Source organism: Entelurus aequoreus, linkage group LG04 (assembly GCF_033978785.1).
Source record: "Entelurus aequoreus isolate RoL-2023_Sb linkage group LG04, RoL_Eaeq_v1.1, whole genome shotgun sequence".
NCBI classification, from domain to species: domain Eukaryota; kingdom Metazoa; phylum Chordata; class Actinopteri; order Syngnathiformes; family Syngnathidae; genus Entelurus; species Entelurus aequoreus.
The window spans coordinates 6,686,732-6,708,305 of record NC_084734.1 but is presented as its reverse complement, the minus strand read 5'-3'; the positions used below and the strand labels follow the sequence as shown (position 1 = coordinate 6,708,305).

The 21,574-nt window shown below is 35.2% G+C and overlaps 1 protein-coding gene across 1 annotated transcript in view; it reads right to left on the bottom strand.

Annotated features, from left to right (window-relative positions):
• Positions 1 to 790: 790 nt before the first annotated feature.
• zic6 (zic family member 6) overlaps positions 791 to 21,574 on the bottom strand; it is a 21,088-nt gene continuing 304 nt past the window's right edge. Inside the window, exons 1-2 of the mRNA XM_062043401.1 lie at positions 20,757 to 21,574; positions 791 to 2,200 (exon numbers count right to left, since the gene is read on the bottom strand). The exon at positions 20,757 to 21,574 is cut by the window's right edge and continues 304 nt beyond it. Of these exons, the coding sequence (XP_061899385.1) occupies positions 1,674 to 2,200; positions 20,757 to 21,574 (1,345 nt within the window). The 3' untranslated portion in view covers positions 791 to 1,673. The remainder of the gene's footprint in view (positions 2,201 to 20,756) is intronic.

Genomic DNA, 21,574 nt, shown 5'->3' with positions numbered 1-21,574 from the left:
GTACCAGCTAGGAGTCGATCCCACTGTGACAGGTGTACCAGCTAGGAGTCGAGCCCACTATGACAGGTGTACCAGCTAGGAGTCGAGCCCACTATGACAGGTGTACCACCTAGGAGTCGAGCCCACTATGACATGTGTACCAGCTAGGAATCGAGCCCACTATGACAGGTGTACCAGCTAGGAGTCGAGCCCACTATGACAGGTGTACCAGCTAGGAGTCGAGCCCACTATGACAGGTGTACTAGCTAGGAGTCGATCCCACTGTGACAGGTGTACCAGCTAGGAGTCGAGCCCACTATGACAGGTGTACCAGCTAGGAGTCGAGCCCACTGTGACAGGTGTACCAGCTAGGAGTCGAGCCCACTATGACATGTGTACCAGCTAGGAATCGAGCCCACTATGACAGGTGTACCAGCTAGGAGTCGAGCCCACTGTGACAGGTGTACCAGCTAGGAGTCGATCCCACTGTGACAGGTGTACCAGCTAGGAGTCGATCCCACTGTGACAGGTGTACCAGCTATGAGTCGATCCCACTATGACAGGTGTACCAGCTAGGAGTCGAGCCCACTATGACAGGTGTACCAGCTAGGAGTCGAGCCCACTATGACAGGTGTACCAGCTAGGAGTCGAGCCCACTATGACAGGTGTACCAGCTAGGAGTCGATCCCACTGTGACAGGTGTACCAGCTAGGAGTCGAGTCCACTATGACAGGTGTACCAGCTAGGAGTCGAGCCCACTATGACAGGTGTACCAGCTAGGAGTCGAGCCCACTATGACAGGTGTACCAGCTAGGAGTCGAGCCCACTATGACAGGTGTACCAGCTAGGAGTCGAGCCCACTATGACAGGTGTACCAGCTAGGAGTCGAGCCCACTATGACAGGTGTACCAGCTAGGAGTCGAGCCCACTATGACAGGTGTACCAGCTAGGAGTCGATCCCACTATGACAGGTGTACCAGCTAGGAGTCGAGCCCACTATGACAGGTGTACCAGCTAGGAGTCGAGCCCACTATGACAGGTGTACCAGCTAGGAGTCGAGCCCACTATGACAGGTGTACCAGCTAGGAGTCGAGCCCACTATGACAGGTGTACCAGCTAGGAGTCGAGCCCACTATGACAGGTGTACCAGCTAGGAGTCGAGCCCACTATGACAGGTGTACCAGCTAGGAGTCGAGCCCACTATGACAGGTGTACCAGCTAGGAGTCGATCCCACTATGACAGGTGTACCAGCTAGGAGTCGATCCCACTATGACAGGTGTACCAGCTAGGAGTCGAGCCCACTATGACAGGTGTACCCGCTAGGAGTCGAGCCCACTATGACAGGTGTACCAGCTAGGAGTCGAGCCCACTATGACAGGTGTACCAGCTAGGAGTCGAGCCCACTATGACAGGTGTACCAGCTAGGAGTCGAGCCCACTATGACAGGTGTACCAGCTAGGAGTCGAGCCCACTATGACAGGTGTACCAGCTAGGAGTCGAGCCCACTATGACAGGTGTACCAGCTAGGAGTCGAGCCCACTATGACAGGTGTACCAGCTAGGAGTCGAGCCCACTATGACAGGTGTACCAGCTAGGAGTCGAGCCCACTATGACAGGTGTACCAGCTAGGAGTCGATCCCACTATGACAGGTGTACCAGCTAGGAGTCGATCCCACTATGACAGGTGTACCAGCTAGGAGTCGAGCCCACTATGACAGGTGTACCAGCCGTTCACGAAGCCTTTCTGCAAGTGTGGTGCTGTGGGGAAAGTCCTGCAGGTGCTCTGCTGTGGGAAGGTGTGGCCCCCCTGGTTGCAGTGGTACTGGGCAGCCTGGGCCCTGCTGGTGTAGGCTCCAGCTCTCTGCAGCAACAGTGTGTCCACGAGGGGCTGGGACCTCATGCTCTCAAACCCGGCAGGGAGACGCGACCTCGGAGTGGAGGGCTCGTCCACACTCCCCGGGGACGTGGCCCCCAGAGGGCTGCTGCAGACGGGGGCCCCTGAGGTGTCTTCCCCAGGACGTGGGCTCTTGGGCCCCTGGCTGCAGTGCAGCTTCATGTGCTTGCGCAGAGAGCTGGGGTGCGTGTAGGACTTGTCACAGCCGGGCGCCCTGCAGACGTAGGGCTTGTCGCTGGAGTGCACGTGGGAGTGCTTCTTGCGGTCGCTGCTGTTGGCGAACCTCCGGGTGCAGCCATCAAACTCACACCTGAAAGGTTTTTCACCTGGCAGAGGAAGGAACACAACACAGAACTTTGTTATGCCTTGATGAAGTCATAATAATGACCATATTGTTGCATTATTATACATAAAGTCATAATATGACTTATATTGTTGCATTATAACAAATAATAAAGTCATAATAATGACTTATATTGTTGCATTATAATATATAATAAAGTCATAATAATGACATTTATTGTTGCATTATAATATATAATAAAGTCATAATAATGACTTATATTGTTGCATTATAATATATAATAAAGTCATAATAATGACATATATTTTTGCGTTATAATATATAATGAAGTCATAATAATGATTTATTTTGTTGCATTATAATATATAATAAAGTCATAATAATGACCTATATTGTTACATTAATATTTATAATAAAGTCATAATAATGGCATATATTTGTGTGTTATAATATATAATAAAGTCATAATAATGACATATATTGTTGCATTATAATATATGATAAAGTCATAATAATGACATTTTGTTGTTTTATAATATATAATAAAGTCATAATAATGACTTATATTGTTGCATTATAATATATAATAAAGTCTTAATAATGACATATTGTTGCATTATAATATATGATGAAGCTTATATTGCTGCATTATAATATGTAATAAAATCGTAATGACATATTTTGTTGCATTATAATATATAATAAAGTCATAATAATTACTTGTATTGTTGCATTATAATATACAATAAAGTCATAACAATGACATTTATTGTTGCATTATAATATATAATAAAGTCATAATAATGACTTGTATTGTGGCATTATAATATATGATAAAGTCATAATAATGACTTATATTGTTGCATTATAATATGTCATAAAGTCATAATGACGTATATTGTTGCATTATAATATATAATAAAGTCATAATAATTACATACATTGTTGCATTATAATATATAATAGTCATAATAATGATGTATATTGTTGCATTATAATATATAATAAAGTCATAATAATGACCTATATTGTTAGATTAATATTTATAATAAAGTCATAATAATGGCGTATATTTTTGCATTATAATATATAATAAAGTTATAATAATGGCATATATTGTTGTATTATAATATATAATAAAGTCATAATAATTACATTTATTGTTGCATTATAATATATGATAAAGTCATAAGAATTACATTTATTGTTGCATTATAATTTATAATAAAGTCATAATAATGACATTTATTGTTGCATTTTAATATTTAATAAAATCATAATAATGACATTTATTGTTGCATTATAATATATAATAAAGTCATAATAATGACATTTATCATTGCATTATAATATATAATAAAGTCATAATAATGACATTTATTGTTGCATTATAATATATAATAAAGTCATTATAATGACATATATTGTTGCATCATAATGTATAATAAAGTCATAATAATGACTTATATTGTTGCATAATAATATATAATAAAGTCATATTAATGACATATATTGTTTCATTATCATATATAATAAAGTCATAATAATGACTTATATTGTTGCATTATAATATATATTATAGTCATAATAATGACGTATATTGTTGCATTATAATATATAATAAAGTCATAAGCATGACATTTATTGTTGCATTATAATATATAATAAAGTTATAATAATGACTTAAATTGTTGCATTATAATATGTAATAAAGTCATAATAATGACATATATTTTTGCGTTATAATATATAATGAAGTCATAATAATGATTTATTTTGTTGCATTATAATATATAATAAAGTCATAATAATGACCTATATTGTTACATTAATATGTATAATAAAGTCATAATAATGGCATATATTTGTGTGTTATAATATATAATAAAGTCATAATAATGACATATATTGTTGCATTATAATATATGATAAAGTCATAATAATGACATATTGTTGTTTTATAATATATAATAAAGTAATAATAATGACTTATATTGTTGCATTATAATATATAATAAAGTCTTAATAATGACATACTGTTGCATTATAATATATGATAAAGCTTATATTGCTGCATTATAATATGTAATAAAATCATAATGACATATTTTGTTGCATTATAATATATGATAAAGTCATAATAATTACTTGTATTGTTGCATTATAATATACAATAAAGTCATTATAATGACATTTATTGTTGCATTATAATATGTCATAAAGTCATAATGACGTATATTGTTGCATTATAATATATAATAAAGTCATAATAATTACATACATTGTTGCATTATAATATATAATAAAGTCATAATAATTACATACATTGTTGCATTATAATATATAATAGTCATAATAATGATGTATATTGTTGCATTATAATATATAATAAAGTCATAATAATGACCTATATTGTTAGATTAATATTTATAATAAAGTCATAATAATGGCGTATATTTTTGCGTTATAATATATAATAAAGTTATAATAATGACATATATTGTTGCATTATAATATATAATAAAGTCATAATAATTACATTTATTGTTGCATTATAATATATGATAAAGTCATAAGAATTACATTTATTGTTGCATTATAATTTATAATAAAGTCATAATAATGACATTTATTGTTGCATTTTAATATATAATAAAGTCATAAGAATTACATTTATTGTTGCATTATAATATATAATAAAGTCATAAGAATTACATTTATTGTTGCATTATAATATATAATAAAGTCATAAGAATTACATTTATTGTTGCATTATAATATATAATAAAGTCATAATAATGACATTTATTGTTGCATTATAATATATAATAAAGTCATAATAATGACATTTATTGTTGCATTATAATATATAATAAAGTCATAAGAATTACATTTATTGTTGCATTATAATATATAATAAAGTCATAATAATGACATTTATTGTTGCATTATAATATATAATAAAGTCATAAGAATGACATTTATTTTTGCATTATAATATATAATAAAGTCATAATAATGACATTTATTGTTGCATTATAATATATAATAAAGTCATAAGAATTACATTTATTGTTGCATTATAATATATAATAAAGTCATATTAATGACATTTATTGTTGCATTATAATATATAATAAAGTCATAAGAATTACATTTATTGTTGCATTATAATATATAATAAAGTGATATTAATGACATTTATTGTTGCATTATAATATATAATAAAGTCATAATAATGACATTTATTGTTGCATTATAATATATAATAAAGTCATAAGAATTACATTTATTGTTGCATTATAATATATAATAAAGTCATATTAATGACATTTATTTGTTGCATAATAATACATTACTGGAACTCTTTCTAATATTCTGCCATTGTGATCCAGGGCCGTAACAACAAATCCAGGGCCCGACGTCGCTGCCCAACCACACTCAGTGTGTTCATGTGCACTAAAACTCATTGAACGGGAGAACAGGAGTGTGACTAGTTCAAGTCCGCAGTAACGAGTCAAGAACATGTGGAGTTCTTCAACCTCCTCACTAATTTGGTTTTATGAAAAAAATTGTTGTTTTTTTGCAAACAAGTGGCAATAATGTGAATGTAAATATTGAAGTTAAATATGAGTGTCTGTGTCAAGTTGTACTTCAGTGGGAAGTAGAGATTAGCTAAAAAAAAGATCAATCATAACAAATCATTAAGATTATTAGGGGTGTCAAAAAAAAAAAATTGAATGAATCATGATTATTTGATTATTCTTAATCAGTTCAAAAAATCAAAAACATCATACAACTGCCACCCAATTGAATTGAATGGTGCCCAAAGATCTAATGATTATTTAACATCTGTGTCCCCGTCATTAAAAACTAACAACACCTCTGTGTCTGACTGTATTCAAGGGTCTTTGAACGCAGCACGCAAAAATGAAACATAACTTTCTCCTGTGCTGCCACAAATAAATGAATTATATATTTAACCTTTCTTCCATCACCTCATCCTTGTTGCAAAATGTTGGCGCCGTGTCATTGAATGCTGGGAAGGTGAGTTTTGACGTTGTTATGACGTCTGTGTGGAGTGACTGTTCAACGTTGCAGAATTTATATGGCTGGAACAAACCATTTCCTGTGTTTTATAGGGTACAGATGTATTTCGTTCAATTCGAGCTACTTTATTGTAGAACTTCTGCAGCTATCGTGTCAAAGTAACTTGCATGTTTCAATGGTATAAGCAGGGGCGGCAAAGTGGGCCACGTCGCCGTTTTGGCTGCCATCAGAGGGCCGCTTGGAACATTAATAAAAGAAACATAAGGATGATATTGTCACACCATTACCTATGCATGTGATTAGTAAATTACTATATTTGACCTACACTGTAAGCAAAAAAAAAATCTGTCAGTCAAAAGATTTTTACCATAAAATTGACATTAAAATGGTTGCACTCTATTTTACTGTAAAATTCTGGTGATTGAGATGCCAGTTTTTTTTGCATGAAAAATACGGTTGCTGTTTTCACAGTGTGTTACTGTAGACGTAAAAATGGTTCCACGGTTTTTTTTTCCTTACGGTAGGATTCTGAAAAATTCTGAAAAATATATATATATATTCACATGTTTACGGTGTACAATTTTAAGGATAGCTTGCTTTGAAATCATGAAACTAAGTAGATATTTACATATGTTTTCACCCCCAAAATGTATGACAATAGCGTTATTAGATAGATCAAGTTTAAAAGATATTTAATTGCATGCAGTACTTGTCTTTTTTACCCTTTCAAAATAAAAAAAGAAAGAAAGATAAACTACTTTATTGATGCTTATTAATTCCAGGCTTCCACGGGCCATTCCAAATGATGTGGAGGGCCAGATCTGGCCCCCGGGCCTTGACTTTGACACTTGTGGTGTAGGGGGAAACTATCTCCGTCCATCCATCCATTTCCTACCGCTTGTCCCTTTTGGCATTTGACAAAAAGCTGCAGTATCAGATATTGTCTACCTTATACATTTTTCCAGCTAAATGTTAACCTGCCACTATTGTACGGTATACCTATACGGTACATCTATACCTACTACTGAATGATATTCGGTACTATACCGCCTCTAATTTAACATGCCTCACTACACACCCTAGGAGGATACAATAGCTCACCGGCGTCACAATGTAAACAAACGCCATGGGTGGATCTACACCTGACATCCACTGTAATGATACCAAGTACAAGAGCGTATATATGACCAATGTATGATCCTGTAACTACTTGGTATCAGATCCATACCTAAATGTGTGGTATCATCCAAAACTAATGTAAAGTATCAAAGAAGAGAAGAATAAGTGATTATTACATTTGAACAGAAGTGTAGATAGAACATGTTGAAAGAGAAAATAAGCAGATATTAACAGTAAATGAACAAGTGGATTAATAGTCATTTTTTACAGTTTGTCCCTCATAATGTGTACGAAACAATAGGTGTATAAATGTTACTGCAGACTAATTAGGAGTCTTTGTTTGTTTACTTACTACTAAAAGACAAGTTGTCTAGTATGTTCACTATTTTATTGAAGGACTAAATGACAATAATAAACATATGTTTCATGTACACCAGGGGTCACCAACCTTTTTGAAAGCAAGAGCTACTTCTTGGGTACTGATTAATGCGAAGGGCTACCAGTTTGATACACACTTAAATAAATTGCCAGAAATAGCCAATTTGCTCAATTTACCTTTAACTCTATGTTATTATTAATAATGAATGATATTGACACTTAATTGAACGGTTTAAAAGAGGAGAAATCACGAAAAAAAAGACAATTAAATTTTGAAACATAGTTTATCTTCAATTTTGACTCTTTAAAATTCAAAATTCAACTGAAAAAAAGAAGACAAAAACTAGCTAATTCGAATCTTTTTGAAAAAATAAAAAAAATAATTTATGGAACATCATTAGTAATGTTTCCTGATTAAGATTAATTTTAGAATTTTGATGACATGCTTTAAATAGGTTAAAATCCAATCTGCACTTTGTTAGAATATATAACAAATTGGACCAAGCTATATTTCTAACAAAGACAAATCATTATTTCTTCTAGATTTTACAGAACAAAAATTTTAAAAGACATTCAAAAGACTTTGAAATAAGATTTACATTTAATTCTACAGATTTTCTATATTTGCCAGAATAATTTTTTTGAATTTTAATCATAATAAGTTTGAAGAAATATTTCACAAATATTCTTCGTCGAAAAAACAGAAGCTAAAATGAAGAATTGAATTAAAATGCATTTATTATTCTTTACAATAAAAAAAAAAATTACTTGAACATTGATTTAAATTGTCAGGAAAGAAGAGGAAGGAATTTAAAAGGTAAAAAGGTATATGTGTTTAAAAATCCTAAAATCATTTTTAAGGTTGTATTTTTTCTCTAAAATTGTCTTTCAGAAAGTTATAAGAAGGAAAGTAAAAAAATTAATGAATTTATTTAAACAAGTGAAGACCAAGTCTTTAAAATATTTTCTTTGATTTTCAAATTCTATTTGAGTTTTGTCTCTCTTAGAATTAAAAATGTCGAGCAAAGCGAGACCAGCTTGCTAGTAAATAAATACAATTTAAAAAATAGAGGCAGCTCACTGGTAAGTGCTGCTATTTGAGCTATTTTTAGAACAGGCCAGCGGGCTACTCATCTGGTCCTTACGGGCTACCTGGTGCCCGCGTACACCGCGTTGGTGACCCCTGATGTACACAAACATTTTTTGTTACAATAAAAACAATAATTACATTTTTTTGTGGTACCTTTTATTTTAAAAAATTATCGAAAAGTATCAAAATTAAAAATGTTGTACCCGTACCAAAATATTGGTATTGGGGCAACCCTACTTGCCACATGTTAAAAAAAAAAAACACTCGGTTAAATAAACTTTACTCCTTTTCGGTTATATACAGGAAAAAAGTGACAGAAGTCAAACTAAAAAAAAAAAAAAAACGTCCATTTTTATTTGGGCTATATGTAACTTGGTCCTGCAGTGTAAATGTAGGTCAAGTTGTGTTTTTTTTGGCAGTTGCCAGGGAGGATTCTGTTCAGTGTGTGTGTGTGTGTGTGTGTGTGTGTGTGTGTGTGTGTGTGTGTGTGTGTGTGTGTGTGTGTGTGTGTGTGTGTGTGTGTGTGTGCGCGCGCCCACCGCCCCCTGACTTGCGCTGTATTGCATTGCACACATGGGCCATGATCATAAACACATGCTCAGTTTATAGAGTGAGTGTCTTCCCTTGCAGCCATAAAAAGACAGTCAGGAGTTTGCAGGATTCACAGCAGGAGGAAGTCATTCATTCCTGCAAACATTTACACAACGAGTCATCTAATGTTGGTTTAAAACGCACATCTGGGGAAAAATAAGGCCCGCGGGCCACATGAGGCACATTAACATTTGCAACGCGGCCCGCCGGACGTTTTGCATCATTTTTTTAGACCTTTAACATCAAAACGTGTATTAGCCATAGAAACTAGGGATGTCCGATAATGGCTTTTTGCTGATATCCGATATTCCGATATTGTCCAACTCTTTAATTACCGATACCGATATCAACCGATACCGATACTGATATATACAGTTGTGGAATTAACACATGCCTAATTTGGACAACCAGGTATGGTGAAGATAAGGTCCTTTTTTTTTTTTTTAAATTAATAAAATAAAATAAGATAAATAAATTACAAACATTTTCTTGAATAAAAAAGAAAGTAAAACAATATAAAATCAGTTACATAGTAATTAATGAAAATTAGTAAAATTCACTGTTAAAGGTTAGTACTATTAGTGGACCAGCAATCATGTGTGCTTACGGACTGTATCCCTTGCAGACTGTATTGATATATATTGATATATAAAGTAGGAACCACAATATTAATAACAGAAGGAAACAACCCTTTTGTGTGAATGAGGAGGGAGGTTTTTTGGGTTGGTGCATATATATATATATATATATATATATATATATATATATATATATATATATATATATATATATATATATATATATATATATATATATATATATATATATATATATATATATATATATATATAGGTATATATATATATATATATATATATATATATATATATATATATATATATATATATATATATATATATATATATATATATATATATATATATATATATATATATATATATATATATATATATATATATATTAGGGATGTCCGATAATGGCTTTTTGCCGATATCCGATATGCCGATATTGTCCAACTCTTTAATTACCGATACCGATATCAACCGATACCGATATCAACCGATATATACAGTCGTGGAATTAACACATTATTATGCCTAATTTGGACAACCAGGTATGGTGAAGATAAGGTACTTTTTAAAAAAAAATTATAAAATAAAATAAGATAAATAAATTAAAAACATTTTCTTGAATAAAAAAGAAAGTAAAACAATATAAAATCAGTTACATAGTAATTAATGAAAATTAGTAAAATTAACTGTTAAAGGTTAGTACTATTAGTGGAGCAGCAGCACGCACAATCATGTGTGCTTACGGACTGTATCCCTTGCAGACTGTATTGATATATGTTGATATATAATGTAGGAACCAGAATATTAATAACAGAAAGAAACAACCCTTTTGTGTGAATGAGGAGGGAGGTTTTTTGGGTTGGTGCATATATATATATATATATATATATATATATATATATATATATATATATATATATATATATATATATATATATATATATATATATATATATATATATATATATATATATATATATATATATATATATATATATATACGTATATATACATATATAAATATATATATATAAATATATGTATATATGTACGTATATATACATATATAAATATATATATATATAAATATATATATATGTATATATATATATATATATATATATATATATATATATATATATATATATATATATATATATATATATATATATATATATATATATATATATATATATATATATATATATATATATATATATATATATATATATATATATATTAGGGATGTCCGATAATGGCTTTTTGCCGATATCCGATATGCCGATATTGTCCAACTCTTTAATTACCGATACCGATATCAACCGATACCGATATCAACCGATATATACAGTCGTGGAATTAACACATTATTATGCCTAATTTGGACAACCAGGTATGGTGAAGATGAGGTACTTTTTTTTTTTAAATTATAAAATAAAATAAGATAAATAAATTAAAAACATTTTCTTGAATAAAAAAGAAAGTAAAACAATATAAAATCAGTTACATAGTAATTAATGAAAATTAGTAAAATTAACTGTTAAAGGTTAGTACTATTAGTGGAGCAGCAGCACGCACAATCATGTGTGCTTACGGACTGTATCCCTTGCAGACTGTATTGATATATATTGATATATAATGTAGGAAGCAGAATATTAATAACAGAAAGAAACAACCCTTTTGTGTGAATGAGTGTAAATGGGGGAGGGAGGTTTTTTGGGTTGGTGCACTAATTGTACGTGTATCTTGTGTTTTTTATGTTGATTTAATAAAAAAATAAAAATAAAAATGAAAATTAAAAAAAAACGATACTGATACCGATAATTTAAAAAAACCGATACCTATAATTTCCGATATTAGATTTTAAAGCATTTATCGGCCGATAATATCGGCCGGTCGATATTATCGGACAGCTCTAATAGAAAATATTTCAATGGTTGAAATCTGCACTTTTGAGTGTTCTAGGAGTTGTTAGGCTAATCTACGTCACAGCAGCTCAGACCAGGAACAAAGCAGAGTGGGCGGGGCTTGTTTCCATAGCAGCCAGCCCCAAACACATGTGTCAGGAACAGATTTACAACAAACTTCTGCATAAAAGTGATAATATATCATATTGTAGGTGTTAAGTACACTTTGCATACATATTTTGTTGTTTTTGTTGTGTTTTGCTTGATTGTAAATGTTACACAACTATGGAGGAGCTGGTCTGAGAAGTAAAAGATGTTCATATGTTGTTAATATTCAGTGTTTTATTGTTCGTAGTTAATTTTGTGAATCCCACTTTCTTTATTTTCATGTAAAGAAAAGTGCTCACTATTTGGCATGTTGACGTTCAATAAAGAAAAGTGCACACTATTTGGCATGTTGACGTTCATAAAGAAAAGTGCTCACTATTTGGCATTGTGACGTTCAGAAAGAAAAGTGCTCACTATTTGGCATGTTGATGTTCAATAAAGAAAAGTGCTCACTATTTGGCATGTTGACGTTCATAAAGAAACGGGCTCACTGTATGGCATGTTGACATTCATATAGAAAAGTGCACATTATTTGGCATGTTGATGTTCAATAAAGAAAAGTGCTCACTATTTGGCGTGTTGACGTTCATAAAGAAAAGTGCTCACTATTTGGCATGAAAGTGCTCACTATTTGGCAAGTTGACGTTTAAAGAAAATAGCTCACTATATGGCATGTTGACATTCATAAAGAAAAGTGCTCACTATTTGGCATGTTGACGTTCATAAATTAAAGTGCTCACTATTTGGCATATTGACGTTCATAAAGAAAAGTGCTCACTATTTGGCATGTTGACGTTCATAAATTAAAGTGCTCACTATTTGGCATTTTGACGTTCGTAGAGAAAAGTGCTCACTATTTGGCATGTTGATGTTTGTATAGAAAAGTGCTCACTATTTGGCAAGTTGACGTTCATAAAGAAAAGTGCTCACTATTTGGCATGTTGACGTTCATAAAGAAAAGTGCTCACGTTTTGGCATGTTGACTTTCATAAAGAAAAGTGCTCTCTATTTGGCATGTTGATGTTCAACAAAGAAAAGTGCTCACTATTTGGCATGTTGACGTTCATAAAGAAAAGAGCTCACCATATGGCATGTTGACATTCATATAGAAAAGTGCTCACTATTTGGCATGTTGACATTCATAAATTAAAGGGCTCACTATTTGGCATGTTGACGTTCATAAAGAAAAGTGGTCACTATTTGGCATTTTGACGTTCAATAAAGAAAAGTGCTCGCTATTTGGCATGTTGACGTTCATAAATTAAAGTGCTCACTATTTGGCAAGTTGACGTTTAAAAAATAAAGAAATCACTATATGGCATGTTGACGTTCATATAGAAAAGTGCTCACTATTTGGCATGTTGACGTTCATAAATGAAAGTGCTCACTATTTGGCAAGTTGACGTTTAAAGAAAATAGCTCACTATATGGCATGTTGACATTCATATAGAAAAGTGCTCACTATTTGGCATGTTGACATTCATAAATTAAAGGGCTCACTATTTGGCATGTTGACGTTCATAAAGAAACGTGCTCACTATTTGGCATGTTGACGTTCATAAATTAAAGTGCTCACTATTTGGCATGTTGACGTTCATAAATTAAAGTGCTCACTATTTGGCAAGTTGACGTTTAAAGAAAAGAGTTCACCATATGGCATGTTGACATTCATATAGAAAAGTGCTCGCTATTTGGCATGTTGACATTCATAAATTAAAGGGCTCACTATTTGGCATGTTGACGTTCATAAAGAAAAGTGGTCACTATTTGGCATTTTGACATTCAATAAAGAAAAGTGCTCGCTATTTGGCATGTTGACGTTCATAAATTAAAGTGCTCACTATTTGGCAAGTTGACGTTTAAAAAATAAAGAAATCACTATATGGCATGTTGACGTTCATATAGAAAAGTGCTCACTATTTGGCAAGTTGACGTTTAAAGAAAATAGCTCACTATATGGCATGTTGACATTCATATAGAAAAGTGCTCACTATTTGGCATGTTGACATTCGTAAATTAAAGGGCTCACTATTTGGCATGTTGACGTTCATAAAGAAACGTGCTCACTATTTGGCATGTTGACGTTCATAAAGAAAAGTGCTCACTATTTGGCATGTTGACGTTCATAAATTAAAGTGCTCACTATTTGCCATGTTGACGTTCATAAATGAAAGTGCTCACTATTTGGCAAGTTGACGTTTAAAGAAAAGAGCTCACTATATGGCATGTTGACATTCATATAGAAAAGTGCTCACTATTTGGCATGTTGACATTCATAAATTAAAGGGCTCACTATTTGGCATGTTGACGTTCATAAAGAAACATGCTCACTATTTGGCATATTGACGTTCATAAAGAAAAGTGCTCACTATTTGGCATGTTGACGTTCATAAATTAAAGTGCTCACTATTTGGCATTTTGACGTTCGTAGAGAAAAGTGCTCACTATTTGGCATGTTGATGTTTGTATAGAAAAGTGCTCACTATTTGGCAAGTTGACGTTCATAAAGAAAAGTGCTCACTATTTGGCATGTTGACGTTCATAAAGAAAAGTGCTCACGTTTTGGCATGTTGACTTTCATAAAGAAAAGTGCTCTCTATTTGGCATGTTGATGTTCAACAAAGAAAAGTGCTCACTATTTGGCATGTTGACGTTCATAAAGAAAAGAGCTCACCATATGGCATGTTGACATTCATATAGAAAAGTGCTCACTATTTGGCATGTTGACATTCATAAATTAAAGGGCTCACTATTTGGCATGTTGACGTTCATAAAGAAAAGTGGTCACTATTTGGCATTTTGACGTTCAATAAAGAAAAGTGCTCGCTATTTGGCATGTTGACGTTCATAAATTAAAGTGCTCACTATTTGGCAAGTTGACGTTTAAAAAATAAAGAAATCACTATATGGCATGTTGACATTCATATAGAAAAGTGCTCACTATTTGGCATGTTGACGTTCATAAATGAAAGTGCTCACTATTTGGCAAGTTGACGTTTAAAGAAAATAGCTCACTATATGGCATGTTGACATTCATATAGAAAAGTGCTCACTATTTGGCATGTTGACATTCATAAATTAAAGGGCTCACTATTTGGCATGTTGACGTTCATAAAGAAACGTGCTCACTATTTGGCATGTTGACGTTCATAAATTAAAGTGCTCACTATTTGGCATGTTGACGTTCATAAATTAAAGTGCTCACTATTTGGCAAGTTGACGTTTAAAGAAAAGAGTTCACCATATGGCATGTTGACATTCATATAGAAAAGTGCTCGCTATTTGGCATGTTGACATTCATAAATTAAAGGGCTCACTATTTGGCATGTTGACGTTCATAAAGAAAAGTGGTCACTATTTGGCATTTTGACGTTCAATAAAGAAAAGTGCTCGCTATTTGGCATGTTGACGTTCATAAATTAAAGTGCTCACTATTTGGCAAGTTGACGTTTAAAAAATAAAGAAATCACTATATGGCATGTTGACGTTCATATAGAAAAGTGCTCACTATTTGGCAAGTTGACGTTTAAAGAAAATAGCTCACTATATGGCATGTTGACATTCATATAGAAAAGTGCTCACTATTTGGCATGTTGACATTCGTAAATTAAAGGGCTCACTATTTGGCATGTTGACGTTCATAAAGAAACGTGCTCACTATTTGGCATGTTGACGTTCATAAAGAAAAGTGCTCACTATTTGGCATGTTGACGTTCATAAATTAAAGTGCTCACTATTTGCCATGTTGACGTTCATAAATGAAAGTGCTCACTATTTGGCAAGTTGACGTTTAAAGAAAAGAGCTCACTATATGGCATGTTGACATTCATATAGAAAAGTGCTCACTATTTGGCATGTTGACATTCATAAATTAAAGGGCTCACTATTTGGCATGTTGACGTTCATAAAGAAACATGCTCACTATTTGGCATGTTGACGTTCATAAAGAAACGTGCTCACGATTTGGCATGTTGACATTCATTAAGAAAAAGGGCTCACTGTTTGGCATGTTGACGTTCATAAATTAAAGTGCTCACTATTTGGCATGTTGACGTTCATATTAAAAATTTTGGGTGTCCCATTCAGTAAAAAAACTATAAAATTCCATTTTTTTTGGTGGTCTGTCATAACTTTTTTAGAACTCTATGGGACATTGTGACTTTTGGTATTAGTGTTCCTGGAAAAAAGGGAGCCAAACACACATACTGTACAGCTAAATGTTTATATATCATTTATACAACAAATGTTCTGCATAAAAGAGATAATATATCATATTGTAGGTGTTTACTACACTTTGCATACATATTTTGCTGTTTTTGTTGTGTTTTGCTTGATTGTAAAAGATACACAACTATAGAGGAGCTGGTCTGAGAAGTAAAAGATGTTCATATGTTGTTAATATTCAGTGTTTTATTGTTCATAGTTAATATTGTAAATCCCACTCTCTTTATTTTCATGTAAAGAAAACTGCTCACTATTTGGCATGTTGACGTTCATGAAGAAAAGTGCTCACTATATGGCATGTTGACGTTCATTAAGAAAAGTGCTCACTATTTGGCATGTTGATGTTTGTATAGAAAAGTGCTCACTATTTGGCATGTTGGCGTTCATAAAGAAAAGTGCTCACTATATGGCATGTTGACGTTCATAAAGAAACGTGCTCAGTATTTGGCATGTTGACGTTCATAAAGAAAAGTACTCACTATTTGGCACGTTGACATTTAAATAGAAAAATGCTCACTATATGGCATGTTGATGTTCATAAAGAAAAAAGTACTCACTATTTGGCATGTTGACGTTTAAATAGAAAAATGCTCACCATATGGCATGTTGATGTTCATCTAGAAAAGTGCTCACTATTTGGCATGTTGAATTTCATATAGAAAAGTGCTCACTATTTGGCATTATGACTTTCGTATAGAAAAGTGTTCACTATTTGGCATGTTGACATTCATAAAGAAACATGCTCACTATTTGGCATGTTGACTTTCATATAGAAAAGTGTTCACTATTTGGCATGTTGATGTTCATAAAGAAACGTGCTCACTATTTGGCATGTTGACGTTCATATAGAAAAGTGCACACTATTTGGCATGTTGACGTTCATATAGAAAAGTGCTCACTATTTGGCATGTTGACGTTCATATAGAAAAGTGCTCACTATATGGCATGTTGACGGAAAAATAAAGAAAAGTGCTCACTATTTGGCATGTTGACGTTCACGAATTAAAGTGCACACTATTTGGCATGTTGACGTTCACGAATTAAAGTGCACACTATTTGGCAAGTTGACGTTCATAAAGAAACGGGCTCACCGTATGGCATGTTGACATTCATATAGAAAAGTGCACACTATTTGGCATGTTGACGTTCATAAAGAAAAGTGCTCACTATTTGGCATTGTGACGTTCATAAAGAAAAGTGCTCACTATTTGGCATGTTGACGTTCATATAGAAAATTTTGGGTGTCCCATTCAGTAAAAAAACTATAAAATTCCATTTTTTTTTGGTGGTCTGTCATAACTTTTTGAGAACTCTATGGGACATTGTGACTTTTGGTATTAGTGTTCCTTGGAAAAAAGGGGCCAAAAACAGCTAAATGTGTATATATCATTTATACACACATACCCCCCCCCACCCCCGACACATTTTTTCACTCAATGTGGCCCCCGAGTCCAAATATTTGCCCAGCTCTGCCTTAACTGGTGTTTTTAAACCCAATTAAATACAATTAAACCCAATGAAAAACTGCGCTTTTAATGAGGGAAAAGATGCTCGAATCACTTAAATGGTGCCACAAAAATGCATCAACGTGTGCAACATTTAAAAACAAAAAAGGGATTGTCGTCCTCCAAAAATAAGCCTGCGTGTGTTTACACGTTTTACATTTGTGTCTCCCCCCCCGGCGGGGACGTGCACGCGAGGACGAGGATGGTGCCTGCCTGCCTGGCGGGCACGTGCACGTGCGCGTGCACGTGACGAACACGTCACAAGCTCGCCGGTGTCCCGGGATTTATTTCATAATTTGACTCGCACGATGTGGGAGCGCCCCCCCCCCACCCCCCACCCCCTCCCACGCAGCCTCCTGCAGGCCCCACGCATCGCCTGCCTGCTGCACACGTGCAATATTACACTCGGGATATTTACACGGAGAGCAGACGTGGTTGGTGTCGATGTGCACAACCTTGCAAAACAACTGGAATATCGATTAGAAAACATTCATATCAAAAGTGATGATTGCATTTTTCTGTTGGAAAAATGAAAATGTTAAACTGAGAATTACAAGTTGGCAAGAAAGGCCTGGGCTCACTATTTGGCATGTTGACGTTCGTACAGAAAAGTGCTCACTATTTGGCATGTTGACGTTCGTACAGAAAAGTGTTCACTATTTGGCATGTTGACGTTCGTACAGAAAAGTGCTCACTATTTGGCATGTTGACGTTCGTACAGAAAAGTGCTCACTATTTGGCATGTTGACGTTCATAAAAAAAAATCCTCACTATATGGCATGTTGACGTTCATATAGAAGAGTGCTCACTATTTGGCATGTTGACGTTCATAAATTAAAGTGCTCACTATTTGGCATGTTGACGTTCATAAAGGAAAGTGCTCACTGTTTGGCATGTCTACGTTCATAAAGTAAATTGCTCACTATTTGGCATGTTGACGTTCGTACAGAAAAGTGCTCACTATTTGGCATGTTGACGTTCGTACAGAAAAGTGCTCACTATTTGGCATGTTGACGTTCGTACAGAAAAGAGCTCACTATTTGGCATGTTGACGTTCATAAAGAAAAGTGCTCACTATTTGGCATGTTGACGTTCGTATAGAAAAGGGCTTACTAATTGGCATGTTGACGTTCATAAAGAAAAGTGCTCACTATTTGGCATGACGTTCATATAGAAAAGTGCTCACTATTTGGCATGACGTTCATATAGAAAAGTGCCCACTATTTGGCATGTTGACGTTCATATAGAAAAGGGTTCACTATTTGGCATGTTGACGTTCGTAAAGAAAAGTGCTCACTATTTGGCATGTTGACGTTCATATAGAAAAGGATTCACTATTTGGCATGTTGACGTTCATAAAGAAAAGTGCTCACTATTTGGCATGTTGACGTTTAAATAGAAAATGCTCACTATATGGCATGTTGATGTTCATCTAGAAAAGTGCTCACTATTTGGCATGTTGACTTTCATATAGAAAAGTGCTCACTATTTGGCATGTTGACTCTCGTATAGAAAAGTGCTCACTATTTGGCATGTTGACGTGCGTACAGAAAAGTGCTCACTATTTGGCATGTTGATGTTCATGAAGAAAAGTGCTCACTATTTGGCATGTTGGCGTTCATAAAGAAAAAGCTCACTATATGGCATGTTGATGTTCATATAGAAAAGTGCTCACTATTTGGCATGTTGACGTTCATAAATCAAAGTGCTCACTATTTGGCATGTTGACGTTCATATAGAAAAGTGCTCACTATTTGGCATGTTGACGTTCATTAAGAAAAGTGCTCACTATTTGGCATGTTGATGTTTGTATAGAAAAGTGTTCACTATTTGGCATGTTGACATTCATAAAGAAAAGTGCTCACTATTTGGCATGTTGACGTTCGTAAAGAAACATGCTCACTATTTGGCATGTTGATGTTCATAAAGAAAAGTACTCACTATTTGGCATGTTGACGTTTAAATAGAAAAATGCTCACTATATGGCATGTTGATGTTCATAAAGAAAAAGGGCTCACTATTTGGCATGTTGACGTTCGCATTGAAAAGTGCTCACTATTTGGCATGTTGACGTTCATAAAGAAAAGTGCTCACTATTTGGCATGTTGACGTTCAAAAAGAAAAATGCTCACTATATGGCATGTTGAAGTTCGTATAGAAAAGTGCTCACTATTTGGCATGTTGACGTTCATATAGAAAAGTGCTCACTATTTGGCATGTTGAAGTTCATTAAGAAAAGTGCTCACTATTTGGCATGTTGATGTTTGTATAGAAAAGTGCTCACTATTTGGCATGTTGACATTCATAAAGAAAAGTGCTCACTATTTGGCATGTTGACGTTCGTAAAGAAACGTGCTCACTATTTGGCATGTTGATGTTCATAAAGAAAAGTACTCACTATTTGGCATGTTGACGTTTAAATAGAAAAATTCTCACTATATGGCATGTTGATGTTCATAAAGAAAAAGGGCTCACTATTTGGCATGTTGACGTTCGCATTGAAAAGTGCTCACTATTTGGCATGTTGACGTTTAAATAGAAAAGTGTTCACTATTTGGCATGTTGACGTTCATAAAGAAAAGTGCTCACTATTTGGCATGTTGACTTTCATATAGAAAAGTGCTCACTATTTGGCATGTTGACTTTCGTATAGAAAAGTGCTCACTATTTGGCATGTTGACATTCATAAAGAAAAGTGCTCACTATTTGGCATGTTGACATTCATAAAGAAAAGTGCTCACTATATGGCATGTTGACGTTCGTATAGAAAAGTGCTCACTTTTTGGCATGTTGACTTTCATATAGAAAAGTGCTCACTATTTGGCATGTTGACGTTCATATTGAAAAGTGCTCACTATTTGGCATGTTGACGTTCATTAAGAAAAGTGCTCACTATTTGGCATGTTGATGTTTGTATAGAAAAGTGCTCACTATTTGGCATGTTGACGTTCATAAAGAAAAGTGCTCACTATTTGGCAGGTCAGGTGTTGGCGTGTTCAGGTAAAAAAGGTACCTGTGTGAGTCCTCTTGTGGATTTTCAGGTTCTCTGAGCGGGCAAAGACCTTCTCGCAGCCGTGGAAAGGACACGGGAAGGGTTTCTCCCCCGTGTGGACCCGGACGTGGTTGACCAGCTTGTACTTGGCCTTGAAGGGCTTGCAGTCCCGGGCGCACCTCTCCCACTGGCACACGTACTCGGCCTGCTCGCCTCCCCCGACGTGCTCCACGGTCAAGTGGCTGACGAGCTCGTACATGGTGCCGAAAGCTCTGGAGCAAGGCACCTTGCAGCCGGGTCCCTCCGGGCCGGTCCACTTGCACACCAGCTCGGCCTTGACGCAGCGGAAGAGAGCGTCGCCTCCTCCGCGGTGCGCCAGCGGCTTGTAGAGACCCAGGAACTGCGTGACGAGCTGCTGCCCGCCTCCCTTGGGACTCAGGCCGGGCCCGTACGGGTGAGTCCGGGCCAGGAGGTCCCCGGGTAGGCCGAGCATCATCTGACCGGCCTCGCTGCCGGAGGCCTGCTCTTGGTAGCTGCCGAAAAACGCCCCGGTCCTGGCGTCCCTGCAGCCGGCAAAGTCCCGGTACCGGGGGTTGCTTCTCGGCGACGCCAGCTGCTCGGTGCCGGGCGGCATGATGAAGCCCCTGCAGGGCTCCGCGAAGTGGGGGAGCGAGTGGTCCACGTAGGCGCAGGACCTCGCCTCGGGGTAGTCCCGCAAAGAGTGCGAGGGGCAGAGTTTTAAGGCCGTGCCAGCGGGGTGCTCCCCGGCCAAAGGTGGCAGCGCCACGCTGGGCTCGCCGGTGCTGACGCACGGCAGAGGGCAGAACCTCGGCAGGCCG